The sequence below is a fragment of the Dreissena polymorpha genome, chromosome 9 (assembly GCF_020536995.1).
Source record: "Dreissena polymorpha isolate Duluth1 chromosome 9, UMN_Dpol_1.0, whole genome shotgun sequence".
In the NCBI taxonomy this organism is placed as follows: Eukaryota; Metazoa; Mollusca; class Bivalvia; order Myida; family Dreissenidae; genus Dreissena; species Dreissena polymorpha.
The window spans coordinates 75,963,476-75,984,715 of record NC_068363.1 but is presented as its reverse complement, the minus strand read 5'-3'; the positions used below and the strand labels follow the sequence as shown (position 1 = coordinate 75,984,715).

General features: G+C 33.8%; 2 protein-coding genes across 6 annotated transcripts in view; one reads left to right on the top strand and one right to left on the bottom strand.

Annotated features, from left to right (window-relative positions):
* The window catches only part of LOC127845395 (uncharacterized), a 232,783-nt gene that overhangs the window by 118,167 nt on the left and 93,376 nt on the right, over positions 1-21,240 (top strand). The window lies entirely within an intron of this gene.
* On the bottom strand, positions 7,680-16,030 carry LOC127845399 (adhesion G-protein coupled receptor D1-like). 2 transcript variants are annotated; one of them, XM_052376282.1, is made up of 18 exons: positions 15,998-16,030; positions 15,625-15,708; positions 14,397-14,501; positions 13,978-14,053; positions 13,223-13,325; positions 13,052-13,095; positions 12,649-12,760; positions 12,152-12,252; positions 11,802-11,904; positions 11,455-11,605; positions 11,137-11,206; positions 10,912-10,978; positions 10,083-10,168; positions 9,068-9,194; positions 8,887-8,928; positions 8,655-8,765; positions 8,251-8,311; positions 7,680-7,773 (listed from the first exon to the last, which is right to left on the bottom strand). In XM_052376282.1, the coding sequence occupies exons 3-18, from the start codon at positions 14,497-14,499 to the stop codon at positions 7,733-7,735; spliced, it is 1,398 nt and encodes a 465-aa protein (XP_052232242.1). In that variant the 5' UTR covers positions 14,500-14,501; positions 15,625-15,708; positions 15,998-16,030; the 3' UTR covers positions 7,680-7,732. The 2 variants fall into 2 exon arrangements, with proteins under 2 accessions (XP_052232242.1, XP_052232243.1); XM_052376283.1 differs by lacking the exons at positions 14,397-14,501; positions 15,625-15,708; positions 15,998-16,030 and having other exon boundaries at positions 13,267-13,325; positions 13,978-13,994.

The window sequence follows — 21,240 nt, the reverse complement described above, 5'->3', positions numbered from 1 at the left end:
TTCCTGAGTTTCCATACTGATGAAACTCACATGAAATTTCAAATCTGATGACACTGATGACACGGAACAGCTCACAGCATCCGAAAATATAGTAAGGTATATGAAATTAAGAATGCTGCTGGTACCATAATACCAGACATGACAGGATACATGGACGTAGACGAGGTAAACATGAGAAGCAGTTTTCTGTGGCAATAGCGATATAGTGTAAAGACAGACGATACACGCCCGCCGCTCGCTCATTGGCAATAATAACCTTCTCTGAGGGATCTGAACTGGAAATGCACGAAGAAGCGTAAACATTTTTTAAACCATAAAAAATAATTCAAAGGACAGTATTTTTGTCTTAAAAAATATACCATGGCATTTATTGCTCATTTATGAAATATTACATTTTGTCAGGACAAAATCCGTTACAATTCATAAGCATGCTATTTGCTGCATATGATACTTTTGAACTATAATTGTATGTGTATCTTGTAAGCAAGCAACCACTTAAGAAAATAACATCTCCAATTACGGCGAAAATACAACTAAGTATTCTGCTGAAAACATAAATTGTCCTCTATTTCCTAAATGAACAGCTTTAACATAAAACAGTGAATTTACTATCGTCTAGGTTTTAACCATATTTTGTTTCAATAGTTTCAGTTGACGAAGTAAACTCCCAACACCATATGTCATAATGTGTAGCAATTTGATAACAAATGTTACAGATTGTTCGTGGCCAGTTGTTACCACAAGGTCATGGATGTAACAACATTTTGTTGTGACCATTTTACAATGTTATAAACAAAAATCTACATATCCATATGAGACAAAAGAGTTATTTCGATATAAAAGTTTACTTAAATCATTTGCCCCTATGGGTGTGGTCAGTGTTTGACCTTAGGAGAGTGCTTGGAACAAATTTTCTTAAAGACCACAATTTTAAATACTTGATTTTAAGGGCTAAGTGGTTTAAGAGAAAAAGATTGTTTGATTATTGTGCCAACTTAGTCTAAATTAAAGTGTTGACCTTCAACGCGCGGCCAGTGTTAACCCTACTTGCATTAGTTGAGAAAGTTTTGTAGGGATTTCTTTTCCATTCTACATACCAAATCATTACGCATGTTATAAGTTAATGCATCAATAGTGAATGTTCATATATAATTATGGTAGTAAGCTAAAATAACGATATGATAGAGTGTATTGTAACAGAATCACTAAGATGAAAAGGGGCATAACTCTGCATACATTCAAAGGCAGGATGATAAAAATGACACATGAACAACTTTATATTTAATGGATGATTGCTTACAAGTATGAATTAAGTACATTTATACATTACGGAGAAAATCGTCAGTTGAAAAGTGAGAAGTACTTTTGTAATGTGTAACGTATAATAATAAAAGTCCCACATTAACAACTTTATATTATCAAAACCAATCACTGCAATATTATATGCATGTGTAAACATGTAGATGAGCCCCTCTGACAAGGTCGTGTATACGGACAGTCGTTCATAGAATTTGAAGTTTATATCCGTTTATTGTTTAACGGACGATAAAACAACATGTTATACTTTTATGTTTTCAAATAATTTATTTTTAGAAAGGGACTAGAAAGCACGCTTACAGGTTGATATGGCTTTAAAAGCGGAGTGAAAAGTCAAGTAGAATACATGGAAGATCTGTAAATAACAACAACTGTTGAGTTTAAAAGATCCTTAATGGCAACAAGCATTTCTAGAATGCATGTGCACAGTTCAATATGTATTTAAGATCTGCAATGTAAGATTTGTTTTATTTCTTAAGAACATGAACATATTGTGATAAGTTTAGTTTAAACCTACTTCGGTTAGCTCGATTGTATTTAAAGCCAAATGCTTATTGAAAAACATTAACTGATTAGTACCAGTACTTGGTGTCTAAATTTGAAAACATAAAAAGGGGCATAATTCTGCCAAAAATCGTTGGATCAAATATTCCTTTCGATACAATAGTTGTTATTCAGATTTCTCCAGTCTGTTTTTTTCCCGATATTTGAGCACGCGCGGTAGGTACAAACAAAAGCTGACCAGCATATTTTAAAACAGAGTGAATCAATAATTTCTCTTATCGCTATATAGTAAATACCACTGTTTCTGCTCAAACGTTCGTTATAGTTGATAAAAATACCATGATTTAATCATTTTTCTTTAGATGAACTAATCTCGATCGTGTTTAATTTGTAAGAATACTATGTAACACGATATAATACTGCATGTACATGTAAACAGCTTCGGTCACGTAATTATGCCATTGCATATACTGTGCGTAGCGTAGCCACGGATACAGTTTTAATGGAAGTTTGACAACGAACTTGAATTTTGACATTTCCCAAAAGAAACACTACTGTCGTTTAAATACTTATTATCCACTACTGAATGTGAAGCAAATCGGATATCGACGTTAGTGGTCATTACTGTATTAATGACAATGTTTGTACTTCCCGCGCGCGCTCAAAAATCGGAAAAACCCACAGCGCGCGATTTACGAATTAAATCTATTATCTTCTCAAAGGCATTCAACTGTGAACATTAGGCCAATATTCAATTTTAAGTTGGAGAGGATTTTTAAACACAATATTTTCATACTATACATTCTACAGAAGAAAAACAGACAAGGGGCGATTATTTAGCAAAACACCAAGTCAGAACCAAAGTGAGAAATTCTTAATCATATTAACATAAAGATTGTGACAGTTTGAGCGAGATCATATTCGAAAACACAATTTAAAAGAGACTATAAAATCCATAGTGGAAAAAAAACACGCACAAGGACATAAGTATACACAAACCTCTCTCTCTATCAATTATCTACATATTAAGGTCTTTAACTCTGAAAGTTTTAGCGATATCTACACAGACATTATAGAGGAGTTCAAACACAAGATTAAGGACGAACGTACGTACGTACGTTGCAAGCGAAGGAAGGACTGACGGCCAAGTGTGGTGTGGGGGCATACAAACCAAATATTACTTCATTTTGATTAGGACAAGCTTATCATGCCCACACTTTACATTTGACCTTCTAAATGATAGCTTTACCTTTGAAGTATGGAAACAGCTTTTACATGTGAAATCATTCTCAACGGGTTAAACACTTGTGTCAAATTATTCAGAAGTTCAAAATGAAACAATCATAATCAATATAAGATCAGATTGACTCGTGTATTGACGCACATACACCAAACTGCCGTCGGTACAATTATGTTGATATTACCAGCTGCAATACGGCTTAATCAAAACTTCAAAAACGGAGAGTGTTTGTTCAAAATCAATCAGCAAATGGTTAACAGGCTTACAATTTTCGGGTAGCATGTAGTATCGTCGTAGTTAAAAACTCAGACGTTTGTGAAGAAATGTCTTACCAATATGAGCAAATCCATCCATACAGAAGTACTTCATTGTTTACTGATGGGTATCATCTGTTGTCCTGTCCCCACAGACTGCACTTAATTGCTATTCTTAAGCCGCCTTATGTGTATCTCTCGCATTTGTTTTGCGTTAGAAAAGCTCTGTCCGCATTGATGATGCCCTTTAGGTAATACGTATTCAGTTCCTGCAATCAGCGGGCAACATTTGACCTGATGTTACTGTCAGTGTCTACATCCAACGTAGAGCTGCATTGTTCGTTCTCAGAAGCATTTATTGTCCGTAAAAGTAACTATGAAAGTGTTTCAATGCTACGACTGCCGGGAGTTTTGTTGTGTGAAAAGGATCATCAATGTATTCATATTAATAATCACTGGTTCTTTGTTGTCCTGAATCTGTTTATCCCCACAGCGACATAAGAAGCAAGTACAGGTGTTGAAGTGTCTGCTTTGTCATGTTAAATGACTTTTTAAAGTACTGTATTCCGTTTACTGAAATGTGGTTGTCTTTTCAAAGAGCTGTCAGTGTTATAATGGGCTTATTATTTCTGTAAAATTGTCATAAAATCTCCTGTAGTCAACCCGACGCAGCTATGCATCTCCTTGAAAGATCTTTTGTTATGAGAATTTTCTCAAGCTAACTGTGGATTGTGTTTCAAGATTTTGGCAAATCGGGTTTGTTTTAAAATAGTTTGCGTTGATACGCGTTTCTAACGCTCAAAACTACTTTTCGAATTGCAGCCGAAACATATCAATTGACGCCCTTGTTTTAAAACCATATTTAAGTACAATTGAAAGGTTGATTTTTTTTTTGTACTTTTCACTTGAATAATCTTCTAAGATCTTGAATATTCTGATATCTTTACATGACCTAGGTATACGTTATCACTGGAATGAAATATGGATTTTCTAACAGATGGATGCAGCACGTTTCAACATTAGGCGTTATTTGATCTTTTGAGGCCCAAATTGTATGGTTTAAAGTTGGGATGGTATGCACAAGTAACATTATTTACTATCATTTTTCCAACGATGTGCAAACATAGCACCATTGTTATGTAAAAGGTGTTGCTGATTGGCTCAGAATTGCCAAACGATAAACGCTTTTTGTGACATTGACAAACGATGTGTCTACATTGTGCCTATGTCTTGCATTGTTTATTTAAAAGGTGTTACAACAAAATAATGGCACTTTTTTGTTTCAATATTGCGCTGAAGGTTGGGCAAATGGTAAAATAAAATCAAGATGACATTAAGTCAACTTAATATTTAAACGTTTTGTCAACGGAACGAATTTGTAGATGACCTACATCGTCGCTGTCATTTTCCAGGCAGCCGTTTTATCATATGCTTAATGTTTATATTGTTACATTTAAGTCTGTGACGTTTTGCGTTTTGTATTACCTTTTTATATTGAATATATGTATATACATATAAAACAATGCGCATTTTCTTTTTGTCTATAAGCAATATCTCGAAAATTAAGCACTTGAAAGTATTTGTAACTTAAACAATCCCACACTTCAGACTCCTGACGTATAGTGTCGCAAACTAATGGCTAACGAATTTGTTTGACAAACTATTAGGATGAAGCTGAAAATGTCTTATAATTTTACCGTATTACAGTAAAACTGCGATAACTCGAGGAAGCACGGGACCAACAGCGATGCTCGAGTAATCGCAGGTTTTGAGTAATCCATGGTATTATTTGTTTTCACTGTCTCGGTTGATAATGCTAACTTCTGACCAACGCTTTATTTACATGTAAGACGGTGGTAGAGAAAAAAGGCTTTGTAAAAATCGCTTAAGGTTACAGTATAATAAACAAAACAATTAAGATGATCGTAAGTTCATTTAATTATTTCAATATACACACAAAACATAAAAATAATCAGAACAATCTCATCAATATTCACTGTACATGTAGCATTATTATTTTTAAAAAGCACACAAGGTACGTACATGCGAATGAAAAAAGTACACACGGAAAACAACATAATCACTACACACTTTGCATTTTATGTACATTAGTCAGACTTGTGTTTCGCAAAGTCAATGATTGAAGATTGTCGCAACCCATTAGCTTCCCGGAACTGATGGCGGAAGACGTTTCGCGATAATTATCGATTGCTGGTAATTATTTAATTATCATAAAAACTGTGTAGCTTTGATCTGCTTCTCAAAGGATGACAATTTACAGTGTATCTCAAACTGCAACTAACTTCACACCTAATCGAGCGTCGTTTGTCTGCTTGATTGCGCTTTTTTCACAACTCGAATATTTTTAGCACCGACCAGACGAGAAAGCCTCCTCGAATAATTGCCAGTTAATTAGGTGTGAAATGCCTTTCAGGGACCGGCCTACGACCTCGAGTTATCGAAAATCGCATGTTTTAGTTATCGCGGGTATTTTTATATAGACATGAAAGGAAAATGCTAGGGACTTTCTTTAATGCTCGAGTAATCGCCAGCTCGAGTTTTAGCAATTCTACTTTAACTTTAATATGGTCGTGGTTACCTGCCTTGGCAAACAATCTGTGAGTTATACCTCATTCACAAATAGAGACCGATCACCGTCCGCTTAGCGGACCACGTGTTTTACGCTCATCGGGCTGGCGCCCGGCCGATGATCGCACGGACACCGGGTCATTTTGTCTCGGATTAATTGTACGCGTATCAGCAAAAATCAAGGCATTTCCCAGGGACATGTACATCGGCCGGCGACCGCCTGATGGCCGGAGGGCTTCCGCACGATGACTGAAGGACGCCGGACAGAGCTCGTCATGATACACGTACAACGAATCCGATGTCGGGCGATCGCCGTGCGATAACCGTGTGTTTATCATCCGATCTTCTTTCGATCTTAACTCGATTCTTTCCCGGGCTCGACATCGGGTTAAATTTAAAGTGAGACTTAAAATTACTCCGGACGCCACCAGATGCTACAAAATGACCCGGTGATCGTGCGATCATCAGCTGGGCGCAAGTCCGATGATCGGAAAAATACGTCGTCCGCTGATGGGACGGTGAACGGTCTCTATTTTTGACTGGGGTATCAAACTGTGTCACTCATCGGACGGCGGGCGGCTCCATCGTGTCCAGTCTTCCTGATGCCTGGATATCCCAAACATCGGCCGGCGACCGGATTATATGTGACTGAGGCATAAGGAGGAAGCACCAACTGTTTAGTACATACATACAGTATAGCTAAGTAAAGACCTGCTTATACGTTTTGCAGAAATGGCTTACTGATAACACAGGATTTTATACAATTTATAAATTGATATAACATGATTTAATGTATTCGATAACTAGAAAGCAGTGGCGTTATGCTTTCTGAGCACATATAATAAGTATATAATAAATCGCTTTTATTAACATTTGAAACATTAAACCTATAGTTTATTTTATCATACCATACAATTTAAACTTAAACATAGGATACGATACAAATACGACGTATATAGAACTAAGCATAATGTGAAAGATAACGTCCGACCGTTTGTCCGTAAGTCTGTTATACGTTTGTGTGAGCTTACTAGCTCCTATATCCTTTGGCGGATTTTCGTGGAGCTTTTCTCAAATGTTAAGGGCCATTCGCAGATGCGGAAAATACAGGGTGCAGTAAATACGGTTGTAGCTAAATGTCATACGTCAGGGTTTTAAGTCATAGCATTATTTTTTTGTGTTCGCTTTCTTGTTTCTGTATCCATTAGTGTTCTCATTAAATTTAGCAGTAATATACAATTTCCTTTTACGTAAAATTTGAGCATCATATTTGTGTTCGCTGTAATTTCTCTACCCATTAAAGTGTTTTTATTAAATTTGGTAGTAATATAAATTGCCCTTTGTGAATTGCAGGAAGCACGAGTTAATTGCACCGGCTGAAAGTCAATGTCGCACAGGTTATTGAGGCTTTTCTTTTCTATTTTGTGTTTGCCTTATATCCCGTTAACCGTCGAATTATTTTTATAACAAGTCAATAATATGAAGCTGCCCAGAAGTCATTAGTCAATCAAAACTGACTCAAAATCAAGGTCACCTCTTCAAAGAAAAAAAATCGTCTTTTAACTGCCCTGATCACCATCTGTGTGTCACAATCATGACTGGTTTTGATTTGCATGTCGTTATGTTCAAATTAATAAGTGGGTTTATTTAATAATTATTAAACTTTCTTGGGGGTATTAAAATTGCATGCTAAAACAAAGTGTCGACATTGTTTATGTCGGTAAGACCACTTGCTTGTAGCACATCACTTTTACAAATCTATAAGATTGGCCATGCATGTTTGTTAATTGTGTTATTTTATGTATTATTATATTGTACATGTCATGGACTAGACAATACAGTTTGAAACTCTCCCTGTCCCTGTGGCATCTGTAATACAAAAGTAAACTTAGTTATTACCCGCGTACTCTAAAGTTTCATATCTAAATGGAACATCGCACATTCTTTTGATTTTTTTTTTAAAACAAAAAATCTTTTTATAGAATTTCCCATTCTTGTATTTTTAAGTTGTTGTACAGTTAAGCCTGTCTTAAATGTCACATGTTGGGACCCAAACGATCGTTCGGTTATCAGAATGGTTCGGTTATCAAAGAGTTTTGGAAAAGTCATTTTCATAATAACTAAATTTTTAACAGTAAATATTATGGGGGACATCGTTATTAAAATATAGTGTAGGAACGTGTAGTGAGCAAAACCTTGTTATAGTGTACACATAGTACAAATAGTCATCACTTAACCATGTTAATGTATGCACAAACACAACATTTATTGAAAACGGTTTGAACAGATTGTATGGTATGCATTTTTTATATTTATTTAAATCAGGCACATAATGTATGTCCTTACCATCAGCTGAATGTAAGCTGCCTCTAGGTGTACGTTTTGCAGTTGAAAGATTAATCTTTGGCTAAAATGAAGTAATAACTTTATCCACTTGCATTCATGTAAATGTAACGTACATAAAAGTTGATAATTTAGCATAGAAAATTGTTGATAAAAACAAAACAACATACATTAAATATTTGTGTAGTACTCACTGACAAAAGAGCGCAACAATATAAATATGATTTAAAAATCTAAATGCGCGCCTGTATACTTGCATTACCTCTCACGTGTTCCTGTCACTTTCATCTTCTCCAAAACGAAATATGTACATATTGAAAAGCGTTTCATATACAAAGAAGAATATTTTTCTATAACTCAATAACAAAAGTCCAGCCTATACGTATTTTCGCGAGAATGACACATACCAAAGCAAAAGGCTCCTCCGTGACACGTGTTGAGACAAATGATGCGCTGTTTGTTGAAATAAACGATTTGCTCTGCTTACGGTGTTTCCGTCGCAGTAAAGCATTTCGAATCTGAAAATTCATTGCCGATATTCAGTGGATATAATTATTTACCAGACAGTCGATAAATAAACATAATTTGCGCTTTATTTCAGTGATTAACAATAACAATTATAATATTTACATGTTTTACCTGTACATTTAGCACACAATGGAAGACAAATATCACCAGTCCCTGCAAAAAAGATAAACGATGCATTAATTCCAAAATGAAGCAAATAATATGTGGCAAAACTGGTTCAATATCAAATTAAGTTTAAAACATGTGTCCATGAACACGTGAAACTTTTCCAAACCCAAACGGATCAACATACCTGCAAGCTGTTGCACACTGCAAACACGTACTGGACCCAGGCCATGCTCTCGTTCACGTAGAGGAGACCAATCACCCACGTACAACCCATAAGCGGAAGCAGCACGCACAGACACCGAACGCCGGCTCTATGATACAATTGCAAAAAAACTTACAGCTAAGTAAGTAATTAATAGTAAGTGATTAGGATTTAACTGTTTCATGATAGAATTTAATTAAGTTAATATTTTTGACTGGGTGTTGCTCTGTTCATGTAAAATGTTACAAACAGTGTGGAAACCTTAAACCAAAATCATCGTTAAGCCGATGAATTCGGAAATATCTGACACATCTTTTTGAAAACAGAAATACTTACTCTATTTTGACAATTGTGAAGATAAAATCATCTGTATTCGAACTTGATGTATGACACCACGAACTATCTTTTTAATTAGTGAATATGAATAAATGTTTTAGTACTTGATCACAAGAAATGTTTGTAATGGTCGTTTCTGTGTAGTTTATTTTGCAACTGATACAAATCTTAAATGAACCTGTACACTTATTTTCGTATCTATATAACCTATTAAACAATTATTTTACTACAAAATTTACTATAAGAAAAGTTTAAACAAGTATAACAACAATATAAAAAGTTTTTTAAGTGCCTGCTCTGGGGATCAAACCCTTTGCTTCTAGAAGTGAGACCCTACTCGCTTCCAGTACACGAAGCATGCTTTAGAAATAGGTACTGTGGTTTAAACCCAAAATTGCAAAAAATTTGCTAAATAATCGATACAAAAGATTACACATTTATATGGGTTCAACTGATGATAATCAATAAACGAAACTATATTAAATTGCTTTAGTAAGGAGATTCAATATGCTGGTGTGAATTTAATGCGTACATTCTTTTTTAATCTATGACAATCATTAATAAAATATTCATAATGCCAAACGGTGAACTTTCATCACCACAGAAGAAGCATTTTTTTGCATACTTTAAATTATAATTTTCTAAAAATAGTTAAACCTACTTTGATCGCTCTGATCTGGACTTTTCTGATAATGTTTTAGAACGAAACATCGTCCTGATAACAAGAATCAGCACAACAAAGTTGACCTGAAAATGTTATCGATATATATATATATATATATATATATATATATATATATATATATATATATATATATAATTATTTATAACGTGTATATTGCAAAACATGGTCTCCGAAGATAACATATCGGGTCTTTACAGCGATTATATACTATTTAACTATTTCACTAGACAGTCAACATTTTAATATGACAATATTAAACCGACATACAAATATGACGTGGAATGTTATTTAAAAATTAATAGCGATAATTACGTTTTAATAAATCAAATGGTGTTTATTTGAATGACATTTATAATGAATAATTTAATGCCGATACCGACACGTGTATTTATATTGATGAACCAAATTTGTGTCTAAATTTCGAATCTGCACACATTAATGGGGATTTTCCAACAGTGTACATTCTGGTATAAATTAAGTAAAATTGAAAAAAAACTCTACTGTCTGGTTCTACATATTTTATTCCAGTTTTTTTTTTTATCAACATTTTACCTGTTTAACTCAAAACTTCTACGTAAACGTTGATTACAAAACATGTATTGCTTAACATCTTCTTTCAGGAGACGGTATGTTTTAAACTCAGGAATCATTCACACGTAAACAATCATAGTTACAGTGGACACAACCAAATATATCCGAAATAAACAAGATACTTACAATCTTGGTTTAATATGTTTACATTCAATCGCATTGAATGATTAATTATACAAAGGTTGGTCGAACAAAACTTTATGACGAACGTTACCAAAATAATTAGCATCGCAGGTGCAACAAATGCCCAAATCAAACCGCCTTCCATAGACAGCCAGCAACTGTAAGCATTCAAACCATTTATCTATGTGATTATTTCTATCTAAAATAAGTCGGACGTAGTAACAACAATGACTAAGAATAGAAACATTTGGGCATAACAAGTTTTAATTTAATAAAAATTACAATTGCGTAGGATTGTTTTGCAAATGTAACATACAACTTGGTGTTTCCATATCCCTCAAGCTTTGTGGCTCCCATGGAAACTCCAACGATGACTGCTGGCAATGCTTAAAATAGTTCATAGTTAGGTTAGCAACCAAATGTATTCTTTCGTTACAAGCAATAATAATAAATATGAATGTATTACACCGCATTTACTTTACCGCAATTAGTCAAAGATCAAAACGAAATGTATTAATTGATAAGATTCTTTATTATGTTCTTTATTAGATTACTCATAAAGAAAAACTAATGTGTATTCAATGATTGAAATTAAAATCTTTTTTTAAATTATAATAATAATTTCTGTGTTCACCCCATGCTGCAGGAAGAATCCACTTCAATCTGGACTTCGTCACAAAGACATAAAGTACGGTTATTCCGATATCTATTCCCTCCGCCAACATCAGAAAGAACACAACCAAATAGATGTATTGCAATAGAACCGCAATAGCTGTACACAGAGCCTGAAAGATGCAATGATGCTTTAACATATTGGGAATCTTAGTACATACATTTTCCAATTGCGCCTCATTTAGTTGACGTTGTCAGCAACGAAAGGTTAAACATATATTCAATCGCTATGCTGCTTCACGTCTTAACGGCTTCACAATTACTTAGATTTTCAAATCTCTCAATATTTCTTAAACGTATCATGTTTACCTTATTCTCTGTTCGATCAACCCCGCCTATGAAAACTGCGTATGATGAGATAAGCGCAATCGACAAATTCATGAGGATAACCACGCGATCCGACCTCACATATCTTGAAAACAGACAGAGAGAAATACGTAAATAAAAAAAAAGTTGACGCACTAAAACGTTATTTAGATCTCCAGGAAGTAGTAAATATATTCATTTGTTGTCAAAATCAAAATTCATACTTTTATGTTGTTACTATAATTCATTTATTAGCATTTCACATTGCATTTTGCTTCATGTAAATGTGGAATGATTGAAATAATTTTAAACAAGTTTGTATCAGTAATAGCGTTTTTCATATTAATTCTCACCTCCATAGATGAAAATGTACAACAACTGTGATGATCAACCCAAGCATTGAAATGCTGCATCCTACAATCGAGATCACATCCAAAGCCGTGGTATCCACGTTCTGAAATATATCATATGTAAAATGCACGCACGATGAAATCTCTTCTTCTTATCGGATTTGTCATACACTATACATTGACTGCCGTTGGTATCAATACATTTCAATGGGTAACATGCATGATATAAAACTATACCCGAGCATAAAGTCTTATGTGAACCATGAGAATCTCATATAGGCACCCAACTGGGTCCCATTAGAGCTGCCTACACGGGACCCATATCTAAAGTACGAAAAGAGTGTGTTGTATGTGTGTTGGCTTTCCACGTTTAACTATTCAAATATGCTTGAGCAAATGTTTTGTGGTTTTTATGTTGTTTATTACTTCATGGAAATCATCTAGAGATTCTTAAATAAAATCAATAATCTAATAATTAAATATCACTACTATCTTGTTACCTCAGTCCAAGGACTCATCAGAATAGCAAAGTTCGTGAGATGATTGCAAACACACATGGAGGAATTACTTCGTTGTATTGCGAGAGTACATCCATTGGTATCCCAGGCTGACCTATTCCAGTGTAGTATAGAATTCATGGAACCATTATATGATATTCATTATAAATTATTTTTTTTACGAAACGTATCACTATATGTGTATCATTATATATGTTGTATGTTTGATTTTACAAAATTTATCTCGTGTTTGATGAGCATAACGAGACCTTCTTTATATTGTGTTGATGTCTAATTGTATCATTTTTTATTTATATGAAATATATTGGCCTTTAATGATTCTGTTCAATGCAAACAGTATTTGTATGTCAAAATCGTTATAAAACTAAACTTATCTTTTGCTCACCTGCTCATGTTCCAAAATGTGCATTTTGGTTGGCCCGATTTTGTCTGCAAACAGATAAAATCAATAAGTGTATAGAAGGGACTATATTTTTTCATGTGTAATTGATTGCTTACGAAAATTTTAATTTTTTTTCAGATGTTTTAAAATGAAATTTGACATACATTTTCATACCTGAAAATATGCCAATGTTAATGATATATTGAAATTTGGATTACTTTGCCAGTTATCAAGATTGACCGATATCACTTCTGACGAGATCACCGACTTTGCATCACTGAAAATACATCAACACAATTAGTCTGTTTTTGAACTAACCTGTCAATAAACTGCTTCGCGTTTTTACGTTATTAATTGGTACCAGTTAACATGTTATGCGAAGTCACATTTGTTTATCACAGATTACAAAAAACTTTGTATACAAATAAGCAAAATAGCTTACATAAATATTTTGAACAATTTTTTTCACAAGAAATCATCGTTTAAATGGATACATTTTTAAAGCGTTACAAATGCGTTTTGATCCCGACGAGCCGTGTTTGAATCCCACTAGAGTCAACATTAGCACAGTCACACATTTTAATGTAAAGATTATTTTTACTTGCACTTGACCTCTTTCATTCCGGAAAATATCAAATGAAATTGTTTTATGACATACTTCAAAAAATGAAATATCTGTTTAAGTAATTTCTTAAACTTCATCATTGTGTACAGTATTATAAATCATATGAGTAGTATTAGTGTTGGTATTATTCTTATGAACATAATAACAATTGCGCAACGTAATGCGTATTTGACTTTTTATGCGGGAAACATAACGTACCAAACGATGAAAAATCACAAAATGTTGCCCGCTTGTATTAACAAAACGATAAACAACATTAAACGCGTTATTATAATGAAGTAGATAGTAACAATGTATTATTCACCTTGTATTATCTACTGTGTTAGAGGAGAGAATCCCAGATAAATTCTTGTAAACCACTACTGAAAATGACGACGCGTCTGGAAAAAAGAAACACACCTTTCTTTGGAGACATTAATCAAACACTGGCGTACATACCAATGGGTTTAAAATACATGTATGACTATTTACATTTTAATAAGGTAATGAACAGACATGAATAATTTCCTACTAAATCGTATATTCTCTGCTAATGTGTTTCACGGTCGTGGTCGGTTAGCATTATATGATGCTGAACGGCGTCAAAGGATTTGTAAATACAAGTGAGAGTATGAATGAAATAGTATTTAATCGCAGTTATTGAAACAATTGTTCGTAACATTGATCATTTACAAATGTTAATGAAAGTTTTATTGAAAAAAATCTAGTATGATCTAGACATACTTTCCAATGATGATTTAGGTAAATACACAGTCTTGAAATCTCCTGGATTCTCTTCAGGAAACAGTATATTAGGAGTATGTTTCTCTATTCGACTAACATGCATCACTGAAAGTACATATTAATATATGTGTACATTTACTGCAACCGGAACGAAACCGAGCAAATCAGAGTATACACATACGTAGATATATTAAACAAACACATCAGCACTTGATATGAACGGTACTCACCAAGGTTGGTCGTATTTACTGTAATTGAACCATTTTGCGAGGAATTGATATACTTGGAAATCACCCCAATATACCGATCCACAACCTGAAGCACCTTTACTGCACTTTTATTCTGAAAGATGACCGTGGTTCAAGGTATGTGTTACAATTTAAAATGATTCAATAATATAAACGTGTACAATATATTGCGTAAAGAACGGTAACCTATCTATTAATTGGTTCAAACACCTTGTATACAAATGTATTTGATGAAACATACGCTTCCTTTTATTAGATCAAAAACACGTGTGGTCTTCTTTATGTATAAGACATGTTCTATTGTATCGACGATGCAATATTTAAACATATTATTAAATTAACAAAACAGGTATATATATATAAAGGAAATTTAAAAAGAGGGTAATCACGTGATAGGCAATGAGGAGACGTCCATGCAGAGACATTTATTGTTCGCCGTTGTATACCCTTTATTACTTACTTTTTTTAATTTTTATATGACGCTCACTTTACAGCCATATCAGGAAAAAGGTCATTATCATGTATTTCGTATTAAAATTCGGTTTATAGCTCGACTTTATCTCCCCACGAATGTTCTTAGTGGAGCTGTAATTAGATTCTCCCGCTTAGAAATTTCGCAGCAAGATATCGAGCGAATATTTATACGATATAGCCATTAGTAATTGTCTTGCTGACATGGTTGGAAAATGAGCGGCGTGTACAATATTAATACTAGAAATCGACATGGACGTCGCCATCTCTATTTTCACGTGATTTCCCACTCTGTTCTAGCAAAAATTTATCGTAGCATTTAAATTATACTAACGTTTATCTGTTAAATAAATCAATGTCAACCGCGCAAATGTTAACAGCTAAGATAATTGCCACGGACAAAAACAAACGATGACTTTGCAAATATTCCTTTAAGGAAAGGCGGACAATCATAATAGCATTCATGTCGTAAAACTATACGCTATGCTCATATTATTAATAAAGCATACCTGATTATTATTGTTTTGTTCGATAGACTTCCAGGAGTCAGTGTTGCTGGCATCTAATATGTTACTCGTTGTTTGTAAGAATTTCTGCAGATAAATACAACCGAATGCTAGCTGAACATAAAATTGTCACGATAATTGGAATTACTTTTATTGTCAGTGGCATCTTACGTATAAGAGTAAATATATATAACATATTTGGTAAAAGCTGTACACAAACGTTTTTTCTGATTGTATACATGCAAACTATATAAAAACATGGATTATTTAACATTCTATAGCTTTTTGATATGTCGTGTACAATTTTTTTACGTTAGAAGGTATTATTTACATGTGCATTCATCTTATTTTTCTCAACAGTGCACGTATGTCTTACCTGAACTTGATTGTTTGTAACATCTGTAATGTTAATGTTAGCACTTGCATTAACAATCGTGTCTAAAATGTGTGTAACTTTCTCTAACTCCCCACTTGTTACAGAAATTGTGTTTACTTTATTTTCTCCTTGCTCATTTTGCGAAATATTCGTAACGTTGGAAAGTTGATTGAGACTATCAGTAATGCTTTCCTGAGTCGGATTATATTTTATGGCTTCGATCTGAAATATAAAATGGCGAGTGTGACTTACAATCAGTTAAATATCCATTTTTTCGGTTGCTATTTATGTGTAATGCCCAGAGTATTCTGACTCAATAACAAGAGCATGAGTAGAAGAAAACGTACATTATAACTATCTATCTGTCTTGAAAAAATCAAATTAATTATACGATTTTTCGAATAAACGTTAACATGCGAAAAGAAGAAAAGCGTTATACGACTGAAACGATTATTTTAAATTCGTTCGTCCAAAAGTTAGGCCTCCAAATAAGGAACTGTGAAATAGCATTGTAATATTACTGCTTTAAATGGAAGGCCGGTGCACCTTACCAGTTGCTAATTGCCATTTGCTAATTTTAAGATGGGAGTTTCTACTTGCAATTATATGGAGACATACATGGTTATTTCTAATCTGACTATGTGTAAGAAATGTTATTTCTACATCTGGAAAACAGGACTTCTTAAAATGTTTTAAGTTATTTTAGTTCCGGAAATTCTTCATTTAAAAGGATATAAGTCATAAATGTGTTCATCAACTTCTTGACATAATAACAACTACAAGTGTTCAATAATTAATACCTAAAAGGCAAATTCGTCTCTATGGAACATTACTACATATTGAAAATTCAATGGAATGCCACTAGCATTTACAAATGTACACATTATATATATCAAAGTAACGTCATGATAACATTAAGGCTAAGATAGAATTGTCAAAAAGTCATTTGTAATGCGCTGTACAATTCTGATTTTGCGTTTAAGGGATGAACATTAAATAGAAAGTGTGTAGTTCAAGATAGTAGTATCACACACGTTAAACACTTAAACATCTTGCGATAAAAATCATCGGAAATAATTGTTTTATTGTCCTATCTCAATAATACTGAGCGATTACTGTTTGAATACCTGTAAAGATATAGTTTCTATCTCCTTTCGAACGCATCCATCAACAGGTTGCATCCATTCACCTTTTGGGGAACAGGTTCTGGAGACTACCCCAATAGCATTTCCTGGACATGGTTGTGTCCGTATCCCCCCAGGACTCGTTTCATCCCAACTTTGGTTTTCCTTTTTAGTACAATTAGGGTATACTTTGTTTTCTAAAAAACATGTTCCAAAATTATCTTCTACAACAATAATACTGTTATACATATATTGAGCAAACAGCACAATTCAGGCTTGAGGTTAAGTGTATGTACATCGTTTTCGCGGTTGAAAAGTCTCCTGTGATTTACTAACACAAACTGACACTTGTTTTCTAAAATTAAGCAACCACAAACCTACCTTTCATACACTTCGGTGTTTCACCACTCCATTTACCATTTGATAGGCAAATTATGTTATCATAGCCGTTTACAGTAAACCCTGCCTTACATGTGAACTGTATTGACATGTTTGCTGTATATGGACCTTTGGTTGTAGCATTCATATCCATTTCATCCCCACTGATGTTTAAAGATGGACAAACTGTAATATGATTCATTTATAATAATAACTATTTTATTATAATACAATTAAATTTTATTAATTATATTTACTACTACTACCAACAATAATAATATGTATAATATCATTATTATGCACTTGACGCTCATCAAAACAATTAATTGAAAAGCATCTACTATGGAATAAATAAACAATACTATCAACATATAGTATTTGCATGCATACCAATCGATTCACATGTACTGAAATGTGGTATGCTCCAATGTCCAGAAGCATTACAAACTGCTGCTTCGCTTTGTACACCAGGACGATTAGTTAGTCTGTACCCTATGTCGCAAACCATAATTGCTTGTGTGCCAAATGTTGTCTTGTTCCCAGCATATGTGATTTGTTGATGACCTCTTGTAGTTAAGACTCCGCAGTCTGCGTTAATGGTTCACAGTATAAAATAAAAAGATTATGTTGAACAACGCGTATTAACGTATTTGTTAACCTATTTTAAAGTGGAATTACACGAAATTCTATCGTAAACGTTTTTAATTAGTCAACTTATAATTGAGTTTCTTACCAACAGGGTTGCATTGGAACTCGTAAAATGACCACGAACCATTGCTCAAACAGATCAGGAAAGTGTTTGATCTCGATAACACATAACCGGTATCACACATGACGTTTGCATTAGATTGGAACACCGTCGCAGAGAAGTTCATTTTACCATTTTTAATTTCAGGCGGACGTCCACAATCTACGAAACATAAAGATACGCTTAGCCCACCTGAAGGTATACAGCGTCCTGCGTCGTGCGGTTTATATGGTGTGTTGTCACAGGTCAACTCTAGTGGCCTCATATTGTATCTCATCCGAAAACAAGTTCATTAGGTCAAATCCCAGAAAAACCTTGTTACCACTCTTAAGGCGACATTGATTACTCAATCTTCGTCAGAATGTTTATTTGGAAAATGTCGCGGCTCCTATCGAATCTGATTCATATGTGACCAAAACTAGGTCAACTGATTATATAAGAAAACTTATAACCACTCAAGAGGCCATATTTATGATTAACCCTTGATGAAACTTTTATCTTAACAATATCTAGGTCGAGTTCGAATAAGGATCAATTTTACTGAAAAAACAATGCCACCCGGTCAAATCTTAGGAACAACTTGTTAGGCTTAAATAACATGTGGTACAACTCTTATAAATATCGAATATAGAAATCACTAAATTATTCCCTTTGACCGCATATAAATCATCACAGTTAATTACATTTTTTGGAAGTTCGCTTTGTAACTCCCCTTACGGAGAAGGCAGCATATGACTTCCTATCTCAACCCTATTTTAGCCATCATTATGGTGAGGAATTTTAGAATACTTTTGCACAAATGCCCAACATCATGAGACAACATTGTGCGTTAAGTACCCGCCTCCTGTCATTAAATGAAAAGCTCACTCTCAGAGGTTCAAGTCATATTTGGCCATACATTTATTTGCAATATACTGATAAATATATAATTAAACTAGCATAAACGATATTGATTATGGCACGATATGTATCGTGTTAAAATCGACCACCTTAAGGATCAAGGACGCAAATAAAAAATCAAATTTGCATATACCGGTAACAGAAGCTTATTCGGACTTTAACGTTGTCATTTTGCATGCGTTTTAAGATAACTTACCACTTATAATAATGAGAACACGACATTTCGTGTGTACCACTTGTCTCCCTACCTCAGAGGTTAGGGTCACACGTAAAGGTCAAAGGTCGAATTGTATTGTAAAACAGCATATCCAGAATGTCATATGCCAATTCATTATTCAGTTTAATACAAATACCCTAAGATAACTGCCATTCAAAGACTGTGTATCGTGTATGACCTGTCTCATTACAATAAAGATAAAGGTCACCCTTACAAGTCGACAGTCATGTTTTGCCATAAACAGGTTGTGTTAGACATAAGCAGATTATTAGACACAAGTTGAATGTAGTGGAGGTATACTTGCTATGCTATTCCTAAGTTGTCTTCTGTCGGGTAAACTCTTCAACAATTGATGATCATGAATAAGGTGAGCTCGTAAAGCCAGTCGTGATCATCTTGTTATAGTGGTTATAGGCAAAAACATTATATGTTAGACAATATGATAAAATGACGAAAATGGTTCCCTGTATAAGCAGTTTAAGGAAATTACATACAATGCACATGTGATGTTGGAAAACGTAACTTGTATGGATATCGTAACAGTGATAGATAATCATGAATTAAATTATACTCAGAATCGCTGCCCAAAAATGTTACCGATTATGTTGCAAGTGAAGTTAGTGCTTGTCCAGTTGCCATCGGTGTTACAGAAAGATGTATCATTTCCGAATAACTGGTATCCGATATTGCATTTAATTGATGCAAGTGTTCCATACGATGTGTCCAACGGTGTTGCATAACCCCCCAACGGTTTATGCAGTGGTCCACAATCTAAATAAAAACGGACATTTGATATAAGTGTTTTGCAATCACAGATGTGTTTTCGTTTTATGAATATCAAGATACAAAATTGAATAAAAAAATATGCTATGCATAAAAAAACCTTGCTTACCAACATATTTGCAGGTAAAGTTTTCATGAGACCATATCCCGGTATGTTGACAAAGGGATGTGTTATTCCCTATGAGTTTGTGGCCGCTATTACATGTTATTGTGACAACTGATCCATATGTTGTTGCTCCTCGAGAGATCGTTCCATTTATAGGAGGATTAACTTCGCCACAATCTAGATAAATAATGCATACTTGTGCGCTGATGATTATATTTTGAATGTCATATTATTATCATTTCATATTAATGTTATTTCAAATAAAGTTATTAAAATATAAATTTTACAAAAATCTTCCGTAACGTATTTCATATTTTTTTTATAACGTTTCCGTATGTTTTATTATCAGCAATACAAACATACATATATGTTTGAACGATGTTAACAAAGCAAATTAAACTTGATATATGAAAACATGGCTATTTTGTTGAGATTTAGCTCATCATTGGCCAAATCAATCCTTGCTTGACAACTGTCTTCTTGTTGATTGGCAACTATCTACTAGAAGTTCTAAAAACGTTCAAAAGCAAATATATGGAACAGGTCGCAGTATATAATTATTAACATAAATATCAATAATAAATGAACCATGTGTAAAACATCATCGTTGTTTCGTGTTCTGGAAATTAGTACGTAAACCGCAACAGTAAGCCATGTTCATTTGGTAAAAGCTCTATACGTGACACCTATTTATATACTGTCTTTATTAAAAATTGTTTAGAATTTAAGACACTCATGTATAATGTTTATTAACTTTAAAATAATGAAACGTGTAATTCATTAAAAAAATTTACCCTTATGTGAATATAATCAGATTTCAACTCTCAAAACAAATCACAGATACTGTCAGACAGTTACCACACGTGTTTATTCTTTGTAAGTTGAGGTTATTGTTTCTGTAATTAATTAAATCTTACGTATATACAATGTATGATATAACTTATATTATGTTCAATACAACGATATTAAAACATTTAGAATATGAAG